We start from the raw sequence: 22,069 nt of genomic DNA on the forward strand, positions 1-22,069 counted from the left end.
TCAGCACTGGCCAGGACCCCAGCACCCTGCTGGGTGGACTTGGTGAGAGCCGACCAATCTCATGGAAGGCGCACCGTGTCTTCCCATCGTGCCTACTGCGGGGCTTTATAGGTGCTTTTTATCAAATTAAGGCAGTAACATTCTATTTCTAGTTTACTTAACATTTTTTCATGAGTGGGGTTGCCTTGTATTAAATGCTTTTTAAAAATCATCAGTTGAAATGATTATATGATTTTTCCCCTCTAGTCTATTAATATGTTAAATTGCCAACCTTGAATTTCTAGAAAAATACGTCTTGGTTATTATATATTATGCCTTTTATATAAATCTGACTTTGGTTTGCTAATATTTTGTTGAGGATTTTTGCATTCATGACCACGAGAGTGATTGAGCTGTAATATTTTTTCTTGTAATTTGTCTAGTTGTTGGACATGGAGGTATGCAAGCCTCACAGAATTATTTGGGAAATCCTTCCTGCTTCTCTTCTGTGGAAGCACTGTACAAGTTTGGTTTTACTTCTTTCCTAAATGTTTTGAAGAATTCACTAGTAAAACCACTTTGGTCTAGAGTTTTCTTTGTGGTAAAATTTTAAATTACAGATTCCATCTCTTTTCTTTTTTTTTCTTTCTTTTTTTTTTAGATGGACTCTTGCTGTGTCACCAGGCTGGAGTGCAGTGGCGCGATCTCAGCTCACTGCAAGCTCCACCTCCCAGGTTCAAGCAATTCTCCAGCCACAGCATCCTGAGTAGCTGGGACTACAGGTGTGTGCCACCACACCCAGCTAATTTTTTTGTATTTTTAGGAGAGACAGGGTTTCACCATGTTGGCCAAGATGGTGTTGATCTCCTGACCTCATGATCCACCCACCTCGGCCTCTCAAAGTGCTGGGATTATGGGTGTGAGCCACCACGCCCAGCCCAGATTCCATTTCTTAAAGGAATCTATTCAGTTTTTTTTTAAATTCTTTTTTTCAAGGTGCTAGAACACCATGAAATAATCTTGATTTTTTATTTTTTTAACTTTTATTTTAGGTTCAGGGGTACATGTGCAGGTTTGTTACATAGGTCAATTTGTGTCACAGGGGGTTGTTATACAGATTATTTCATCACTCAGGCATCAAGTCCAGGACCTGATGGTTATCTTTTCTGCTCCTCCCCCTCCTCCCACCTCTCCCCTCAAGTAGACCCCAGTGTCTGTTGTTCCCTTCTCTGTGTCCATGTGTTCTCATCACTTAGTTCCCACTTATAAGTGAAAACATGCAGTATTTGGTTTTCTGTTCTTGCAGTAGTTTGCTAAGGATAATGGCCTCCAGCTCCATCCATGTTCTCTTGAAAGACATGATCTTATTCTTCTTTGTGGCTGCATAGTATTCCATGGTGTATATGTACCACATTTTCTTTATCCAATCTGTCACTGATGGGCATTTAGGTTAATTCCATGTCTTTGCTATTGTGAATGGTGCTGCGGTGAACATTCGTGTGCACGTGTCTTTACAGTAGAATGATTTGTATTCCTCTGGGTATATACCCAGTAATGGGATTGCTGGGTCAAATGGTAGTTCTGCTTTTAGCTCTTTGAGGAATTGCCATACTGCTTTCCACAATGGTTGAACTTGTTTGTACTTTCATCAACAATGTATAATCATGCGTTCCCTTTTCTCCACAACCTCACCAGAATCTGTTTTTTTTTTTAACTTTTTAATCACAGCCATTCTGAGTGGTGGGAGATGTTTTCTCACTGTAGTTTTGATTTGCATTTCTTTAATGATCAGTGACATTGAGCTTTTTTTCCTATGCTTGTTGGCTGCATGTATGTCTTTTTTTTTTTTTTTTTTTTTTACTTTAAGTTCTGGGATACATGTGCAGAACATGCAGGTTTGTTACATAGGTATACATGTGCTATGATGGTTTGCTGCACTATCAACCCATCATCTAGGTTTTAAGCCCTGCATGCATTAGGTGTTCGTCCTAATGCTCTCCCTCCCCTTGACCCCCACCCCAGACAGGCCCCACTGTACGATGTTCCCCTCCCTGTGTTCACGTGTTCTCATTGTTCAACTCCCTCTTACGAGTGAGAACATGTGGTGTTTGGCTCTCTGTTCTTGTGTTAGTTTGCTGAGAATGATGGATTCCGGCTTCATCCATGTCCCTGCAAAGGACATGAACTCATTCTTTTCTATGGCTGTATGTCTTCTCTTGAAAAGTATCTGTTCATGTCCTTTGCTCACTTTTTAATGTGATTGTTTTTCTCTTGTAAATTTGTTAAAGTTCCTTATAGATGCTGGATCTTACATCTCTGTCGGGTGTAAAGTCTGCAAATATTTTCTCCCATTCTGTTTGTTGTTTTTTCTGTTGATAGTTCCTTTTGCTATGCAGAATTCCCAAGTTTAATTAGATCCCACTTGTCAATTTTTGCTTTTGTTGTGATTGCCTTTGGTGTCTTTGTCATGAAATCTTTGCCTGGTCCTATGTCCAGGATGGTATTGCCTAGGTTGTCTTCCAGGGTTTTTATAGTTTTAGATTTTACATTTAAGTCTTTAATCCATCTTGAGTTGATTTTTGTGTATGGTGTAAGGAAGGGTCCAACTTCAATCTTCTGCACATGGCTAGCTAGTAATCCCACATTCATTTATTGAATAGGGAATCTTTTCCCCATTGCTTGTTTTTGTCAGCTTTGTTGAAGATCAGATGGTCATAGATATGTGGTCTTATTTCTTGGCTCTCTCTTCTGTTCCATTGGTCTATGTGCCTGTTTTTGTATCAGTACCATGCTGTTTTGGTTAGTGTAGCCTTGTAGTATAGTTTGAAGTCAGGTAATGTGTTGCCTCCAGCTGTGTTCTTTTTGCTTAGGATTGCCTTGACTATTTGGGCTCTTTTTTTGGTTCCATATAAATTTTAAAATAGTTGTTTTCTAGTTCTGTGAAGAATGTTGTTGGTAGTTTGATGGGAATAGCACTGAATCTGTAAATTGCTTTGAGCAGTTTGGCTATTTTAATGATATTGATTCTTCCTATCCATGAGCATGGGATGTTTTTCCACTTGCTTGTGTCTTCTCTAATTTCTTCAAGTCTTCTTTTATTCTTGCCTCAGTTTTGAAAAACTGTGTTTATCTGAAATTCATTTCCTCTATATTGTCAAGTATAATGGGACATTATTTCAAAATAAGCTCATTATATTTAAGTATCCTCAGAATATACAGTAACATCTCTCTTTTTATTTTTAAAATTATTACTTCATGCCTTTTCTCTTTTTCTTTTATTACCTTTGGCAAGATTTTATTAGTGTTTTTGTTCTTTTCAGAGAATCATCTTTTATTTTCAAGATGCTCTATTGTGTCTCCTTTATTTTATTAACTTCTGTTCTTATCTTTATTATTTCCTTCCTACTGCTTTCATTGACTTTAATTTGCCTTTTTAATCTAATTTCTAACATGGATAATAGGTCACTATTTTTAAATCCTTTTTTTCCCCCTAAATATTTATTTAAGGCTATAAAATCACTACATCTCTCAAGTTTTAATTTGTCATATTCTTATTGTTTCATTCAAATATGTTTTAATTTCTGTTGTGATTTATTTTTTAACCCTTGAACTATTTAGAAGGTCATTGTTTAATTTTCAAACACTGATTTTTTTTGATGGTTTTTAAAATTTAGGTTTTCTTTATTGCATTGGGATCAGAGAAAACATCCTAAATGGTTTTAATCCTACAGTGTCGTCTTGCTTCGTGAACAGTTTATTGTCATTTAGTTTAAACGTTCTGTGTGCACATGAGCATTTCGTTTAACACATTCAATACAGGGCCTTATATTTGTTGATTATGTAAATGATGTTTTACAAATCAGTATCTTTTGACAATTTCTTAGCAGGTTTAACAATTACTGAGAATCCTGTGCTTAAAACTCCTACAATGATTGTAGATTCTGTTAAATTTTACATCCTATAGTAAGGCTATGTGATTAGGTGCACACGACTTGGAGATTGCTATGCCTTCCTAGGGGACTGGTCCCCCATCACCATGAATGCCTCTTGTCCTAACATCAGCTTGGACAGTGGTGCAGCTGTGACAGCTTCCCTTTGGAATTTGGATAGCATGTCTTTTTCTACCTTCTTACTTTTCACCTTTAATATACTTATATTTAAGACATATCTCTCAAAAGCCATGCATAAGTTTTTGTTTTGTTTCAAGTCCAACCTGACCTTGGAGATGTTTACCTCTTAACGAGAGTATTTAGTGCAATTCCTAATATATTTGTATTTAAATTGATCATCTGACTTTACTAAGTAGAAAGAAACCTTGTCGTGTTTTACATATTCCAGTTTCCCTCCGTGAACTTGTTAGTCAAACACAGCTTAGTGCCTCCTTCACAGATCCTGGCTCATGCAGTGGAGCTCGTGGCATCCGATGTGCACAGCCCCTTCTGTGCTTTGGTGGCTGTGTGCTTTAACTGCCCCATTTCTGCTCTTGGGAAGCTCCCATCAGTCCAAATGCCCCTTTGTAGTTAATGTGCCTTAAAACAATTGTTTTTTTTTTTTTTTTTTTGCTTGAAAGATCTCAGTCTTCCGTGTTTTGTGGTTTCACTACAATGTATCTGGATGTGAGTTTGTCTGTCCCATTCTACCCACACGCAGTCTGACGCACAGAGTTGCTTTGGAGCACTTGCCAGTGTGTGGGTTTGTGTTGCATTTGTCCTCCTGTGCTTTGCAGTCCGTCTGGCACTTTCTTGCTTCCATCTGTGATACACTTCCTCTGCCTGAGTAACTTCATATCGCGTCTTCTTCAGTTCAGGATCTTGCCAAAGAGTTTTTCCTGTTTTTCGATTTGTTTTTTAATCAGGAATGTCTGTTTCACCTTCACTCATGGAGAATGTTTGTTTTGGGCAGGGAAGCCTGGCTTGGCAGTTGTGTTCTCTTCACATTAGGAAGATGGAAGTCCCTTCTTTCCTGGATTCCATCATTTTATTGCTTCTTGTAAAATGGCATTTCTTTTCTTTGAATGTCTCAGGGATATTTCCCCTGGTCTGTGGTTCCCAGCAGTTCTCCTGTGATTTGTCTACGCCATTCCCTCTGTTCTTATCTGGCTCAAGGATGGCTACGCTTCCTGGCCCTCTTTCCAGGACTCCACAAACACCTCGCTGCTGCTAGTCGTTTCCAACATGTCTTCCATCTTTTAAATTGTTGGATTTTATTTTAGGGTTTAGGTTTGTCTCTCTGTTCTTCTGTCTAGATGCTTTCCAGTGCCTCATGGTCTGGCTTCCCAGTCTCCTCCTCGATTGTGTCTAATCTGCTGTGAAGCCTGTCTATTAGGGTTTGTCTTTCTTTTCTTCTTCTATTTTTTATTTTGTTTTTGGTTTTGGTTTTACAGCCTTATGCAGGAACAACTGGCATACAAAGATGATTATATTGAAAGGCTACAGTTTGGTAGGTTTTGAAATATAGATATAAACCCATGAAACCATTATCACAATCAAGATAATGAGAAAAACCTCTCACCCCACAAACTGGGTATCGAATTTGAGGCTGACTGCCATTCCCCCACTGTGTGGAAGGAACTTTGTGTCTCTGTCCTGCTTCTGCTCTTGGGAAGCCTCCATCAGTTCAAATACCCCTTTGTAGTTAGTGGACCTTAATACAATTGTTTTTTGCTTTAAAGATCTCAGTCTTCTGTGTTTTGTGGTTTCATTGCAATGTGTCTGGATGTGAGTTTATCTGTCTTGTTCTATTATTGCCAGCCCATAACATTTGATTTCCTGCTCTCCTGTGAATCCCGTTAACAACCAGTGGAAGCTTTTCATTCTCTCCCCTGTGCGTCTTCATCTCTCATTTGTTCTCACCTCCTTCCCTCTCTGTGTGGACATTGTGGGCTATTTTGTAGGGGAAATCTTTTAGCTGTGCCGAATCTGTTTCTTTTCCTATCGAAAATCCCAGGGAAACTGCTGAAAACCCACAGACCAAGGGAAGTACCCCCTTTGGCCATTCAAAGAAAAAAAAGAAATTTCAGTAGCTGTACACTTCATTTTTAGAAGCCTTATTTTATTCTTTTAAAACTCTTTGTGTTTTTCATGGTGTCCCATGTTTTCCTTTGATTTTGAACCCTTCTTCTAGAGTTAATAACTTTAAAGTTGGTCACTACAGATGAACTCCAGGGCTCATGTCTGGGCACAGGCGGCCTCTGGCAGCTCTGGCTGTGGGGCTGGCTTCCCTGGGTGTTTCATCACAAGGACTGTAGGATCGTCTTCGGGGGAACTTTGACTGTGGGAATTGCAGGAGGCAGGTGGGGGAGTGCCCCTTCAGAGCAGGTGGCCCTGGTTTTTGGCAGGCAGTCTTGGCTTGTCACCAGCCTGGGACCGTTTCTGTTTGTTTTTCTTTTTACCCTGGTAGTTCCAGCATCACAGAAATAATGTAAATATGGATCCCAGACTGTTTGACGAGCAGGCTCATCTGTGGTCAGTTTGTCTCATTTTATTGACAGGTGGGTATCTTTTCCGAGTCTGTTCTTTCTTTCTTGTAAACTTAGAAGTTTGTTTTAAATGTTTGCTTTTGTTTTGCTTTGTGTCGTTCAGCATTTCTCGTTGCCTCTGGGTGTCCCTCCGTTTTTCACGTGTTACGCAGGAAAACACTGAGAGGCACGGCCCCTGGTGTAAGTTAGGTACATGTACATTTACATTTAAATTATTTCTCACAGGGAGGAAGTTGTCTTACTCAACATCCATCTTTTGAGTATTTTGAATAATTCCTCCTTCATTCATTCCTTCATTTATCCATCAATATATATTTATTAATAATTATAGGCTAATTTGCTATTCACGTTTCTCTTTTCTCAATGACGCCCCAGCAGCAATGAGCACAGCTAGTGCCCTGACCTTGGTCTCTAAAGCTCATTCTCCAGTAGAAAAGAGCAGAGCTCCTTGGAGAAGTGATGGATTCCAGGGCTGGGGAAAAGATTCCAGGTCTGGGGGAAAAACCAGGGCAGTCTGGGGTTATGCCAGAAAGTGACAAGGTGCTCCCGAAGGATGGGAGGGTTCCAGAGGGCCTGCCTGGAAGAGCCCAGCGGCCAGAGCTAGGTAAATTTGAGCAACTAAGTAAATAATGACAGTGTAGGATGATCACCCAAAGCAAAAATTCGCACAAGTTCACATGGAGGCACACACCTGATTGAATCAATCAGTGAGGGGAGGGGCGGTCCTTCCTCCCGAGAAATTCCAGCAGAGTGGTGAGGAAACAAATCACCTCAGAACACCATGGCAGTAATTGTTGCAGACAAAACCCACCAACAGATGCTAAAATTATCGGAAAAGACTTTGAGGAGAAATAGGATACTCTTGTAGTCTCAAAGTATCTTCCCCGAGAGGCCAAGGTGGCAGATCACCTGAGCTCAGGAATTTGAGAGAAGCATGGGCAACAAGGTGAAACCCTGTCTCTAAAAAAATACAAAACTTACTTGGGTGCAGTGGCACACACCTGGAGTCCCAGCTACTTGGGAGGCTGAGCGAGTGGCTCGCTTAAGCCCGGGAGGTAGAGGTTGCCGTGAGCTGAAATTGCACCACTGCACTCCAGCCTGAGGGACAGAGAGAGACCCCGTTCCAAAATAAGTAAATACAAATCAATACATTACAAATGAAGAATAGTAATGTTACAATGGGGGAAGCCGGCAGATCCCACCATCACCAGGTGACCAAAACAACTCATAATGAGGCGAAGCATCGGGCCCGTGAGTCGCTGCTGTGGACGCTGAGCAGGGCATGGGGCTTCGGCCAGTTTCTTGGCACAGACACGTGACTTTGATCCAGACATGATGAAATAACAAACTCGAACTGAGGGCTATTCTTCAAAACACCCAGCCAGTGCTCTTCCGTGTGGCAAGGCTGTGGGAGGCAAGGAAAGACGGGACCTGTCACGGGCTGGAGCCTCCGGGAGATGACGCCTGCGTGCTCATGGAACCCAGTGTTGTTTCTAAAGCAGGAGGTGTATGTTACTGAGAACTGGAGGAATCAGAATCAAGCTACGGTGTGGTTAATTGCGCCTGTATTAATTCTTGGCCTCAATCCTTGTGGTCAAGGTCGGGTACACAAGGTGCTGACATAGGAGGAAGCTGCCTGAAGGGGGCGGGGACTCCTGGACAATCTTGGCAACTCTTCCGTAAGTCTAACATTATTTCAGAGAAAAAAAGTATAGTGACCATAGGTTAAAAAAGAATTAGTGTAAAAAAGCTGAAAAGCAACAGTTAATCCTGTGCGAGAGACAACCACGGTTGCCTGTTTCTGCTCTTGGTGTTTCCGCAAGAAAGAAGCCCCTAGATGCCGTGGTCCCATTGTAGATGTCAGCACAAGGCCGCAGCTCACTCCTGTAATCTGGGAGTTTCTCCCTCCCCTCCCACAGGATAACTTCTGCCTCCACTTTGGAAGTTCCGAACGCACTTCTCGGAAGCTCAGCTCTGCCTTTGCCTGCCAGGGCTGTTTCTCCCCTCGAGCCTCTGTCTCTACGCCTGTGAAACGGGACAATAAGGACCCCTTCATGGTGAAGAGGGAGGACTAAGTTCATACATGCACGCAAACTGAGGTGAGGACTGGCCGGCACAGAGAGACCCTGTGATGGCTGTCGGCCACTAAACAGACATTCTCTGTGCTCTTCATGCTCTTGCTTAGGAGGAGAGACGCTGTAAACATAAGTTTAAAAACGGCCATGCTGTGACAGTTCCCAAATAATAGTACTCCCACTGCAGATCCCCTCACCTTCTCCAGTGACATTCATTTCCTATCACCATCGATTTCTGTTGGCTTTTATGCCACCCTCTCTGAATGAGAATTAGGAAGACTCCGTTGGCTGTTTACAACCCCATATTTTTCTGTTCTGTAAACTTCTGTCCATTGCCAGGCTTTGTATCTTCCTTCTTTTAAAGGTGAACGTGTTCTTTCTCTTCTTGTTAGGAACCTAGAATTGTGTATCGATGTGTTTCTGGTGATTTCCCAATAACTAGCTGTGATCCTGCTTCACAGCTTAGAGCCACAGAGACCTAATGCTTGAGCTCAAACTGTCCGAACCCAACTGCACTCCTTGGAGAAAACGAAAGCAGCCTGGATTCTGCTGCTGATGAGGCCTTGTCATGTGGGGGACAGGGCTGGGAGTGGGGAGCCGAGCTTGGCCCTCAGCAAAATGCCCAGAGATTTGTCAAGTGTAAGCGCTGGCGTTCTCTGTCCCTAACGCTTATGTTATTTGAGTAGAAGTCCAATCACATCGCTTCTCCAGGTGTGAATCACTGCCTGCTTGGCAGGGACCACAGCCTTGGTTTGGCCTTTGGACACTGCACGCAGGTGTCGTGGCCCTCCTGGCTTTGGGAATGTGGTGTCCGGCTTATGGCTTACGGTCCCGCTGCCAGGGAGCACAGAACACAGCCGCCCACATGTGGATTCACTGGACAGAGTGCTCCGTTTCCCATTCACACTGCTTTTTGTCCCCCTGGACAGCAACGCCACGGCGGGAACATCCAGTCCCTCCAGAACCACCGAAGCATTCCCCAGGCGCCTGCTCCCGGCCCGCGGGCTCCCAGCACTGCGTCCTCCCCCAGGCGTGGCGAGGCCCAGCTGGGTTGCCAGGCATCTGCACGGCCCTAGCCCTGAACCAAACCACAGCCGCAGAGCTGAGCACGTACCTGCGTCTGTCTGGTTTGTTTCCCAGGAGTTTGGCTCAAGATTAAAGAACCACGTGATGCCACACTTCGCTTTTTGGGTACACGCCTCTGCACACTGCGTGTCTGGTGGAGGACAGGGTCCTGTGAGTTTCCAGCAAAACCGCCCTCTGTGGAAACGCAAGTGGAAAATGCTTTCTTGAGAAAGTTGCAGTCAATGACAAAATGGCCTTTCCCCAAGTGCCATAGTGTCTCGCTGAGACCCTGTGCCAATGTGGGGAGGTGTGGACCTTAGACCCGAGTGCTGCAGTCTCTTGCTAAGACCCTGTGCCAGTGTGGGTGTCCTCAGGGCTGAGCAGGGACCCTGTGGCTGGAACTTGGTCACCCTTCGAGCCAGAGAGCCTGCGAGGGAGACTCCTGGTGGTCACCACAGCAGGTGACAGCCGTGCGCCAGTTCTCAGCCCCGTCCACACCTCACGGTGTTAGGCACAAACCCTTCATCCTGCTCCAAACAGAATGAGAATGTCATGTCGCAGGCTTGCCTAGAAAGCTCACCAGAGAAGGAGGGTAGAAGGAAGCCCCCAAAAAGTCACAATAAGACGACTCTGTGTGAGCAGCCTCTGCCCCACTGATTTGACGTCTGAAATGGCTTCCACACTGGATTTCCTGCCTCCCCACACCCTAGGTTCTGGCTTAGGGCCAAAGCCATTCTAGCCAGAGCTGTGGGTCCTTCCCATGAGCAGGCCTTGCTTCCTGCTTCCTGCACTTCAGAGGTGGGCGCCAACCACACAGGGCAGGGGACATGCTGGGTGCCCTCAAGAGGAGTGGGTGGAATGGCCCAGAAATACCCCAAATAAGTAAAGCTGGGCATCGGTGGCGAGGATGGCAGAGGGGCCAATGAGCCACTGCTGAATGCAACCCGGGCTGGACAGCGGCTTCAGGGGACCGGGTGGGCAGGGACGGGGGACACAGAGGAGGCCACAGTGCTCAGGAAATGAAGCCAGCATGACCTGACGTCACCCCTTGGCCAGGCTGCACCCGGCCCCGAGCTACATCCCCTGCGAGGTCAGACCAGAACCCAAACAGTTGTTTGATCTTAAAACTAAGCCTGTGTTTGTAACAGGAAACCAGTCCCAGCACGGCTGGGGTGAGTCGGATTAAACTGTGGTGTGCGCCACAGAAAACCTCAAAGGAATGAGGGCAGGGACCAGAGATGCTCCCTGCTCAGAACAAGAGCTCTGGACCGGGGCGCACGGGCAATCCTGGGGCGTCCGGAGGAGGCGCCACACCTAAATCAACCCTGGTGGGGTAACAGCGGATGGAGACCTCAGCCTTTGAGACTGACCCGAGGTCAGTCCCAGGGCACCGCTCCATGGGAGTACCCCGTGCCAGCTCTGAGGGTTGGACGGGCTTCCCCCGCTGTCTGGGGACCCTGACGAACACCACAGTCATAAAGCACCTTTCATTTTCCTTTCAGGTCTTTTAACTAAAATGCCACAAAAAAGGGGACTGCCGCCGAGTCCCAGGCTAAGCGCGCTGCACAGCCCCAACCGGGCCTCTGCTTGGCCCAGATAACTGGAAAACATTCCAGGAATCTCAGCGTTGCGGTTTTGTTTTCTCTTGGCTTTGCGAGAGTTTAAGGAATGTGTAATTATTTATGAAATGCCAGCGTCCTGGCTGTGGAAACGCCGACTGAAGAGAGAACCAGGCAGATGCAGGGCTGTTCTCGGCTGGAGCTTTGAGCCCCGCTGACTTTCCCCGCCACGATGCTGGGAATTTCTGCCCTGCTCATGGGCAAGGTGGAGCAGGACCTGAACAGACTGTAAAGGGAGGTGGAAGTGAGATCTGTGTGCGTTTTCAGAATTCAAGCAGGGTGAGTGGGTTTCCTCCCTTCACGTCCACCCCCAACCCTAAAGAGTCTTTTGGGGAGTGCCAACATCTCCCGCAGGGAGCCCACCTCCCCTGCCCCTTCCGAGGTCCTGAGAACCATTCTGGAGGGTCGTCAGCCCCCAGCCCCGCCTGGGCTTCGGCTGCTGTGGAACTGCAAGGTGGGGTGGAGTCGCCCTCAGAGGGTACCAGGTCTTCACGGGTGAGTTGAAGACCCCATGGACACCTCGTGTCAGAGCCCTGGGAAGGGGTCTCTGAGGTTCAAGATCTCGGTGCAGCTGCCGTCCTTTCTGGAACATCTCCTGGGTACTTGGCGAGAGAGCAGAGGTCAGTCAGAGACGCCTTGGCCAGCACCAGCCCCTCACTCTCCGGCTATGCGGTAGCCCCTTCTGGTCCCCGGCTGTCACCTGCACTTGGGGCCCAGCTGGCACTGCCCAGAGTCCCAGGTCTCCAGCCCAGATCACCGAGATGGACACATTTTCCAGATGAGGAAGCCGGGGTGCAGAACCGAGCCGGACGCACAGGTGCTTTGTAAACAGTGCCTTCCAGGCGGGCTCAGCAGCGAACACACAGACAGACCTGCCTTCCTGGAGCTCACGCTAGCACAGTCAAGGAGAAAAGCACGTGGCCACCTTTGCAAACGCAGAACAACATCTGGGAACATTCAACAACCATTCATGAAAAAGTTCTCAGCAGGCTAAGAATAGAAAGGAATTTCCTTCACTGGATAAAAGGTTTTTTAAAAATCCTTCAGCAAATACAGTACGGCGCTAAATGGCGAGACAGAGAAACTGTCCCCCTCAGACCAGAACACAGTAGGCAGGCCTTCTAACAACGCTTCCGTTTAGCATTCTGAGAGAGGCTATGGCTGTCATTCATAGGAGACCGAGAGACAGAGACAGGGTCAGAGAGACAGACAAAGACAGAGAGAGACAGAGACATAGGGAAACAGAGACAGAAATACAGAGAGAAACAGAGACACAGAGAGACAGAGAAAGACAGAAACAGAGAGAAACAGAGACAGAGACATAGGGAAACAGAGACAGAAATACAGAGAGAAACAGAGACACAGAGAGACAGAGAAAGACAGAAACAGAGAGAAACAGAGACAGAGACATAGGGAAACAGAGAGACAGAGAGAGACAGAGACAAGGAGAGAGACAAGGCATTTGCAGGGAGATAATGAAACAATATCTGGACTAAAAGAGAAATGTTCTTCACAAATGGCATTTGCTGTGGTTAGAATGTCTCTCCCAAAACTCATGTTGAAACTTAATTGCCGTTTTCCAGATGAGGTGCAGAGTGGAGGCAGAGTGTTAAGAGGTGAGGCCCTCCTGAGAAATTAATTTGGTTGTGGAGGAAGCTCAATACCGACTACAGCAGTATAGTTATAAAAGTCAGGGAGAAAATGAACAAAATGAAAAGAAAAAAACACAGATAAGAAACAGATAAACATAGAAATTTAAAAGGATTTACACTTATATTATTAGATATAATAAAAAGTAGCAAGTACGTTGGATGCAAACCCAGCATTCACAATCAATCAATCATAATTCCATCATCCAGAAAAAAAGCTTTTTTTTTTTTTTTTTTTTTTAGATAGGTTCTTGCTCTGTCGCCCAGGCTGGAGTGCAGTGGCATGATCTTGGCTCGCTGCAATCTCTGCCTCCCAGGTTCAAATGATTCTCCTGTCTCAGCCTCCTGAGTAGCTGAGATTACAGGTGCCTGCCACCACACCCAGCTAATTTTTGTATTTTTAGTGGGAGACGGGGTTTCACCGTGTTGGCCAGGCTGGTCTTGAACTCTTGACCTTATGATCTGCCCACCTTGGCCTCCCAAAGTGCTGGGATTACAGGCGTGAGCCACCGCGCCTGGCTGAAAAAAGCATTTAAAATTTAAAAATCGATAAAAGATGCACAGAACAATTGAGGAAAACATAAAACTTTCCTGAGAGACCTGTTCATTGTCTTCCCTCCCCCACCCCACATCACTCCTGACTGATGGTGTGGGTGGAGCTCCCTGTCTATTGCGTGAATTTTCTGATGTGGAGCGTGTTATCTGCAGCAGAGCATGACTTTGCATCTCTTTTCTGGTACCGAATGGATGAAGGAATTAATTTTCAGGGATGCTTGCCCCTTCTGCTGTGGGGACTGGTACTCTGGCACGGCCCATCTATGTGTTTTGCTCTTTTGAGGCTAGGGTCAGCCGCATGCGTACGAGGTCGAGTTGTTGTGGTGTGTGTGTGTGGTGTGTGTTGCATTTTTACTTTTTACTTTATCCTGCAGTCTGGGCCTCCGTTTCCCACACATTTCCCCTGACTCACCTTGAGGAGTGGGGCGAAGGTCCTCCGGAGTATAGGCTCTCTCTCTGGGGGCCCCGTCTAGCTCAGGCTTGGTAGCCAGGCCAGCACCCCCTCCACCTCAGCCACATGTTCTCAGAGACCCTCCATGACGGCAACCTCAGGGTCCCACAACCTGAGAGCGTCTCTAATTCATCAGAGAACGTGAGTGGACTTGGCTGGGGGCGCCTGCCTTCTCTCCTAGTCATCGCACTTGAGTCTTGCAGAGCCTGGGACGGATCAGCAGCCCTGGTCGTGGGCTCCCCTTGGGTTCCCTTCCTTGGATTCTCTCAGCAAGGCCGTGTGCTTGTGGGCCCTGCTTATCTGACAGCCCTGGACACCCTGCGGGGAAAGTGTGTGCACAGTCCCTGCCGGCCAGCCCTGCCTCAAGGTACGAATTCTTACGGAAGTGCATAGTGCTTGCATTTTAGTGAACTTGTGCCAGGGGTTTCCAGGCGGGACTGCACACCCTCAGCAAAGCCTCCGTGCTTCCTTCCTGCTGCGTCCCTTCGCCCACAGATCACAGGTGAGGGCGATTTGATGCTGCCCAGATGGTGTTTCTGCTGCACTAGGATTCATTCGATGGAATATGCACTGCCAGCTACATATGACATTTTACATTTTCTAGTAGCTAAGTAACACTAAGAAAAGAGAAGCAGGTATTAATTGTAATATGTGTTGTTTAACCCAGTGTAACAAATATTATGCCAGCATGTGAGCAAAACATAAAGGGTGTTGCTGAAGCATTTTGCCTTTTCTTCCCCTCCTGCCTTTTCCCACCCTGGCCCGTTTGCACTTGTAGAACCTCCAGCTTTGAGCGGCGGTTTCAGGGGTCAGCAGCCCCCGTGCCTGTGCCCTCTGCACTTGACACTCAGGCCTAGGCTTGTAACCCCAGAAGCAGGAGCTGCCAAGCCAGCCGCAGGCTCTCTAAGTTGGCTCAGGGGCCCTGGCTGGGAGACGAACTCTGCCTTGCACTGAACATTTTGCTCCCTGGCATGACCTGTGAGACCCAAACCTCCACTCGTGCCCAGGATGTGTGCCTGTTCCCTGTGCAGAGACCCTGCAGGCCTGTCCTGGCTCAAGGATGTCTGTCCTGGCTCAAGGACACCTGCCCCTGTGGTGCATTCCGCATGCTCAGAGCCACAGGGCTGTCCTCCTGGAGCCCCCTGTGCTCCCAGCCCGGGGCCTGTGTTCACTGGACAGGAGGGCCATTGCCAGCAGGAGTGTCTCAGCTCCTGCCCTAAAGAGGCCCCAACACCCTGCCCAGGCCTCTGTGCTGAGTGTGAATGACAGCCTCTGGTTCCCCGCCCGTGGTTAGAGGGGAACAGGCTTAAATGAGAACAGGGGCTGAGGGAGTAACCATGAAGGCAGAGTGGGCATAGAAGGTGGAGCCGCCTGATCTTTCCAGGGCAAAGCCTTGGGGGGCAGACTCTGGACCCCAGAAAGCAGGTGGAACCATGCTCGGCTTCTCCACAGGACATCCAGGGCAGGGGCCTGTGCTCCTGACTCAGGGGCACCAGGTTCAGGGAGGCCCTACAGGGGCAGGGCCGTTCCCACCCCTTGCCTGGGGCCTTGGGAAGAGGATCATTCTCACAGGTACCCACAGCCACAGCCAAGGCCCTGGGAACTGTGGGTGTAGGGTCAGCTCTGGCCCAGGCTGCAGGCCAAAAGGGCCCATGTGTGGAGGAGCCACCAGCAGATGTGGAAAGGACAACAGCAGTGCTGGGGAACAGCCAGGGAGGGAGGCGGGAGGCGGCCAAGACCTCTCCTGTCCTGCCGCCAGCTCTCCCAGGGCCACATGAGCCCACCCAGGGGTCAGGGTCTTGCCAGGACAGCAGTACACACGTATAGCTCAGCCCCAGTCACGGTGTCTGAACGAGGACTCCTCAAAGGAGCCTGTGGGAAGAGCCCGTGTCCCTGACTCTGCCCAGGGAACGGGGGGGTGGGAACAGGGCCTGTGGGAAGGGGCTGGCAGCCTCTGGGCTTCCTCCCTTGCCTCAGGAGCTGACCATTAGGAATTCACAGGGGAGGGGCTGGCTGAGCCAGGAGGGAGCTCGTTTTCCAGAACATTGACCAAAATCCCAGGATGAACTTTCCCTTCAGCTCCAACATGTAAAGAGCTTGGAAACCATAAAGTGAGAATCATCAATTTGTCTTGGACCTGTCAAAGAAACAAGGTCAAAGGGCAGAGTGCCACCTGACACCTGGAGAAAGAGGTGAACACAGAGTGTCACAGCTGAGATCTGCTCACCTAAAGCCAGATCCACTGGACCCAGAAACTAGTGCAGACACTTAAATGATGGCTTTGAGGAGGTGGCAGAGGCCAGGCATGGAACATGTGAGGGTGAGCATCTCCCTGGAGCTGCAGTCCTGGGGCTCTCACATTTATGGGTTTTACTTTCAGGAACCCTGCTGGGTTCTCAAAGATCCAAAAAGATCTGGGTCTGGCAGGGGAGGAGAGGAGGAATCACTGTGGAGCACAGCCAGGGCGTTCAGCACAGCAACTGCCTTTCCAGGGCAAACAGACCTTAGCAGGGCCTTATCCCACCTGGACAAAAGGCACTCCTCCCACTCCAGCCCCCTGGAGCTTTCCTGTCTCACCGCAGTGGGGGACAATATGCTACTGAAGAAACACTAGTGAAGGCCACAGGCCAAGAGGCAGACCCCATGAAAGACAGAGACTTCATTACAAGATTGTAGCATGCTCCCTTCCCACACGCTTGACTACCACATAACCAGGGTTCTATTATGGCCAGGCTGTAGCTGAGTGAGCTACCAGACATGGATTCTATTTAAGGAGGAAGACCTAGGGGAGTCCAAAGTCAAAAGAAGAGACACACGCAAGGACATTAGGGGAATCTGAAGTCTCTGGCACCTAGAGCTATGGAAAATATTACACGTGGCCTAACTCTAGCCAGATTAAAATAAAACTTCACTCTAAATCCCCACTTTCCCCCATTCCTGTTACTCAATGCATCACGTATGGCTTTCAACAAAATATTGCAAGGCATGCCAAAAGGTAAGAAAAAACCGTCTGAAGGGCAAACACAATCATCTGAACAATACTCAGATGTGGCAGAGGTTTTGGAATTACCAGGCAGAGAATGTAAAGTAATATGTTAAAGGCTCTCATGGAAGATCGGACAGCATGCAGGAACAGGTGGGTGACGTAAGCCGAGAGATGGAAGCTCTAAGAAAGAATCATAAGGAAAGGCCAGGAATTAGCTGTAACAGAACCAAAGGTGGCCTTTTCTGGGCTTATCAGTAGATGGGACAAAGCTGAAAATGAATTAGTGCATTTGACAATAGGCCAACAGAAATATCCCAAACTTCAATTTACGAAGAGAGAAAAGAATGGGGAAAATTCAGGACATCCAAGAACTGCAGGAAGAATTTTTAAAAGTGTAGCACATGCATAATTAGAATACCAGGAGAAGAAAGAGAGAAGGGAGAAGAAATATTTGCAGTAATAATGGCTGAGAACAGTCCATAGCTAATGAAAGACACCAAACCACAGATCCAGATCCAGGAAACTCAGAGATCAACAGAATAAATCTCAAGAAATCTACACCTTGGTATATCATATTCGAATGACAGAAAGCCAAAGACAGAGAGAAAATGGTGAAAGAAGCCGGAGGGTAAAACGCCTCGGTATTAGGGGGACAGAGGCGGAAGTGACACTGGACTTCTCCTCGGGATGGTGAGACGTAGTGAAACTAGCACTCGCCTCTCGGGCGTTCCCCCCGAAAACACTTACCTCTAGCCTAATCATGAAGAAACATCAGGCAAATCTTTTTTGAAGACCATTCTACAAAACACCTGACCAGTACTCACAATCATCAAAAACAAGGAAAGCCTGATAAACTGTCACCACGACGTGTCATGTGGGATCCTGCACAGGGCCCTAAGGCAGAAAAGGGACATGAGGTAAAAACCAAGGGAATGTGAATAGGCTATGGGCTTTTGTTAATAGCAGCGTGTCAATATTGGCTCACTAATTAGGACACATCTAGCAAATGAATGTAAGACGTCAGCAGTAGGGAAATCCTGAGTGCAAGGAGTATACCAGTTCTCTGTAGTATCCTAGCAGGTTTTCTATAGCTTCAAAACGGTTTTAAAATAAAAAATACATTTTTCAAATATAGGAGAAAATATATTTTTAAATATACAGATGAAAAGATGGCAAACTATTTTCAAAGAGAAATAAACATGCTCAAAAAGAAATAAAAATTCTAGAAGTGAAAATGAAATAAATGAAAAAATGTGTTTAAAGCTAAAAATTAGAAAAGCAACCCTTAGGGTAACAAGGAAGGGTGAGGCATGTGTGGGACTGGGCTGGGGGAAAGAGGCCACCTGTCCATATGGAACGAAGAGGCCCAAACAGAGCAGTGGGCAGGAGGACCCAGGCCCTGGGTCCAGTCTTGGGACCTTGACAGCATCTCCCAAGCCCCTTGGGCCTCAGGTTCCTCATCTGTGGAAAACGATAACTGGATAAGCGAGTCCTTGGGCACCCTTCCAGCTCTGACCCTGGATCATGCTAAATGGCTGCCCTGACCCACCGAGGTGTTCAAATCTTGCCATCCCTTACATTTAATTTCTCCTCCCAGGCCAAGACTTCTTTTGCTCAGTTTACCTCTCGGGGGAGCAACCATCTGCCCCCTCACCTGGGAATCAGGTATCCCCAATACTGGAGCCACCCTCAGGCCTGGTCTGCCTGGTCCTCAGGCCTGCTCAGAGCTCCCCACCTCCTGTTCACTCACCCAGGTGCTCTGGGGGTGACTTCACTTGGCTTTCCTCAAAGCCCCACTTCCATCCCTCCCGTCTCTCAGCCGTGGGCGTGGTGCCTGTTCTGGTGGTGCAGGTGGTGGCAGAGGCATGGGCCAGTGAGGAGGGGCCCACGGGGGCCAGAGCTCTGCATCCAACCATCAGGAGAGGATCGCGCAGGGCAGGGCCAGCTCAGCAGGACGTGAGGTAATGGGAAACGCAGTGAGAGACCGAGGCCTGTGCCAAGCTCACGTGTGGCTCTGGATGAATGGGACTAACTGGGGGCAGAACCTGCACCTGCACCGTCCACTCCGCACCCCCTGAAAACCCGAAGTTGAGCAGAAGATGCTGGATCCCACAGCATGCGTCAGCCCCCCGCCTCCCACGCGTCAGAAGGAACTCCAAGCCCCACTGGGGTTTTGTTTTAAAACCATGGCCTTTGGGCTGTATGATGCAATTAAAGACAAGAAAGGGCAACTTTCTGAGATGACGACCAGCCTGGGAGGCCCAGCAGGTCCCCCAGCCCCAGGCCAAGGCGAAGGGTGCTTATGAGAGAACCGGCATTGCCGGCATGCCTTCACCAAGTAGGGCCAGAATGACTCGGTGGTGGTATTTCGATAGAGCAGCGAGGCTTCTCTGGCTCCCTCTGGAGTCTGCTAAGAGACCTCGAGATCAGAGAAGAGCCGTTGCCATTTTCCACTGAGAAGCCTGCATTCCTGGGTGCCAACGAGTGACGCCCACAGTGACACCCCATGGAGCACATCAGTTCCCACCAGGCACTTTCCTTGCTGTAAGTGCCACTGGTGAAGACCCGTAGGGGCCCTCTGGGGGTGTGGGAGTCCCACCTCTCTTCTGACATTGGGCTGCCATCTGTCAAGCCCAGCCTTTCCTCCTCCTTCCCACGCCTGGGCCGCTCCCTCTGGCAGGACCACACAAGGCAGGACCCTCATCCAATCCCAGCCCTGAGCCGTGGGAACCCAGGCCCGCCTCCCCGCCCCACTCTCTCAATCCATCTTCAGGGCAGCTCGGAGCCACCTGCTCTCCCCAGAAGCATCGCAGTGTGAGGAATGAAGCTTTTCACATCCTCCTGGTGTGTGTGTGTGTGTGTGTGTGTGTGTGTGTGTGTGTGTGTGTGGGCGCGCGGGGGGTGGCGGGGGGGGGGGGGAATTGCCACAGGTCTTGTTGTCTGAATCAGATTCCAGGGAGGGATCTGTGTGGTCTCTGCAGAGGTGACGACAGGGAAGCGGTTAGCAGCAGTGCCCATCACAGTCCCTAGAGACTCAGGCACTGCAGACATGTTCTGCCACCCACACCCATGTCTGGAAACTGGTCCAGGTTTTGAGGACCAGATATTACATCTGAAACATTTTCCTATCCACTCCCCGGCTGTGTGACCCCAGAAAAAGTCACTCAACCTCTCTGGACCTCCACTGACACCAGAAAAATACAGTCTTTGAACTAAATCAGCCTGCAGTCCCTGCCCGCCCCAGTATCCCATGGTTCCTCTTGAGTTCTGATCGGACCCCAGCCCTGCCCATGGTGCTAACTCACTCCTGTGGGGAAGAGAGCTTGGACTGTGGTGGACTTGGGGGTGTAAGCTGCAGGGCTGGAAGGGACCTGAGACAGCAGGGCAGAGACTCCACAGTCCCGGCTCTCAGAGAGCCTGGGGAGCCCAAGGTTCCTGTCCTGGCTGTGTGACCACAGGAAGCCATGTCTGTCTCCAGGCCCCACACCCACACCTGGAGGGTCAGTGTGTGTCCAGTGCTGTGCGCACTGTGTGCCAGGAGTCAACAGAAAGCTCAGAGCAGGCTCTGGGGCCCAGCAGAACCACACAGACTTCCACCTGTGAGTTCCAGCTGGATTTTAGAAAGAGGCCGCGAGGGCACAGGGGAGTCACACAAGGTGCCAGAGCCCACAGAGCCAGCAGGCATCGAGGCTGAAGGTCAGCCCAGCCCGATTCCGGCCCTGAGCTGGATCCTTCACTACCGCCTGCCTCACTTCTGAGACATCAGAACAGGGACTCGGCTGGGGCCAGGAGCACAGAGCTGGAGCTTCCTCCATCATCCCTCCTGGCCTCGCTGGCTTGACCAAGGTCACACTGAGGAGCATGAATCCACATGCAATCCTAACAGCACGGGCGATGCCGCCTGCCCTCAGGAGACCCAAACGCACAGGCTGAGCACAGGCAGTTTCTGCAGCAGCTGCAAACCCGGCCCCAGAGAAACACAGCCTCAGATGCCCAGCTCCTGGTGGACCAAGGGGACCCCAGAGCCACTCCCAGCATGGTGCTGTAAAGACCCCTAGAGCTGGAAGGAGAAGCTGAGCCCCGTGAGGGCTGAGGGCGGTTCCCTTTGAATGGCCCTCATTTGGAGAAAGAGGCTTTAAAAACCATATAATTGGATGCAGAAGTCTATTTTTGTTAAAGCAGTTTCCATGATGTAGCAAAGAAGCACTACAGCTCTCCAGTTACAAAAGCAGCCTGGGAACAATGGGGTCACCTTAAAAAGTCGCCAAGGTACATTTCAGCGCCTGCAGCAGGCTGTGGACGACAGCGCTCAGAACACATGCTCCCAATCTGCTTTGTGTTTACCCAGGTTTACCCTCCTCCAAAACGGTGCAGAACAACGCCTGGCTCTACTGAGGCGAGGCTGCATCGCCAGCTCTTGTTATTTCCTGCTCCAAAGCAGCCTGCGGTGGAGGAACCAGGGAAACCAGGCTGTCCCGTGCGTCTCTCCCCAGGAGAGCAGCCCTTTGCTGAGCACTACAGGGCACATCCATGAGACCACACTTTTACTGAAAGCTCTGCGTCTGGCTGCTGTGTTCTGCACTGAGATTGATTACAGAGCCGGACAGCTCCAGGGTGGCGGCTGTGTTCCTGGCACAGACATGTGAGCTTGGGGCCACGAAGTTTAATGAACACTTTGCACCCCGTTGGCGCCTTGAAGGTTGATGCTTTCACAGGCGTCCAGGACATCTGCTGGCAGGTTTTCCAGTTCAGCATTTTTCATTTTGCAGTCCAGGCAGGAGACGGGGAGAGGTGATAAAGTGGGACCTGGGGCATCCGCCAGAGCTATGCTGATGCTCCTCTCTGCGCTCCTGGCAGAAGCCGCGGCCAAGGGGGACACTGGTCAGCCAGCCGCCACCCTGCACCCTGACAAACGGAGCTGAAGCCACAGAACACGTGGGCTGCTGTGTGGAGCTGGCACTCCTGCCGGGCTCCAGAGCTGAACGGGCAGCCCCGCCAGGCCTCTCCAACCCAGTAGCTCCGGCTCCCCAGGAGAGTTCCAGCAGCAGCAGCCAGTCAGCCTAACTCCGTCCTGGAGCACACCTGGTCTCAGATCTCTGCAGACTCACTCTCCAAGAGGAGTGCCTTGGTGGTGGGTTGAATTGATGCCATCGGGACATCACCAACAGCAACACACAGTACATCAAGTTGTGGGGAGGGCTGGTGCCTCCAA

At 48.9% G+C, this 22,069-nt stretch overlaps 1 protein-coding gene across 1 annotated transcript in view; it reads right to left on the reverse strand.

The window, feature by feature from the left end:
- Positions 1-7,611: 7,611 nt before the first annotated feature.
- The window catches only part of LOC126956208 (uncharacterized), a 28,166-nt gene continuing 13,708 nt past the window's right edge, over positions 7,612-22,069 (reverse strand). The window contains exons 4-5 of the mRNA XM_050793015.1: positions 9,647-9,792; positions 7,612-7,862 (exon numbers count right to left, since the gene is read on the reverse strand). Coding sequence (XP_050648972.1) covers positions 7,683-7,862; positions 9,647-9,792 — 326 coding nt within the window. The 3' untranslated portion in view covers positions 7,612-7,682. The remainder of the gene's footprint in view (positions 7,863-9,646; positions 9,793-22,069) is intronic.

The sequence above is a fragment of the Macaca thibetana genome, chromosome 6 (assembly GCF_024542745.1).
Source record: "Macaca thibetana thibetana isolate TM-01 chromosome 6, ASM2454274v1, whole genome shotgun sequence".
Classification (NCBI taxonomy): domain Eukaryota; kingdom Metazoa; phylum Chordata; class Mammalia; order Primates; family Cercopithecidae; genus Macaca; species Macaca thibetana.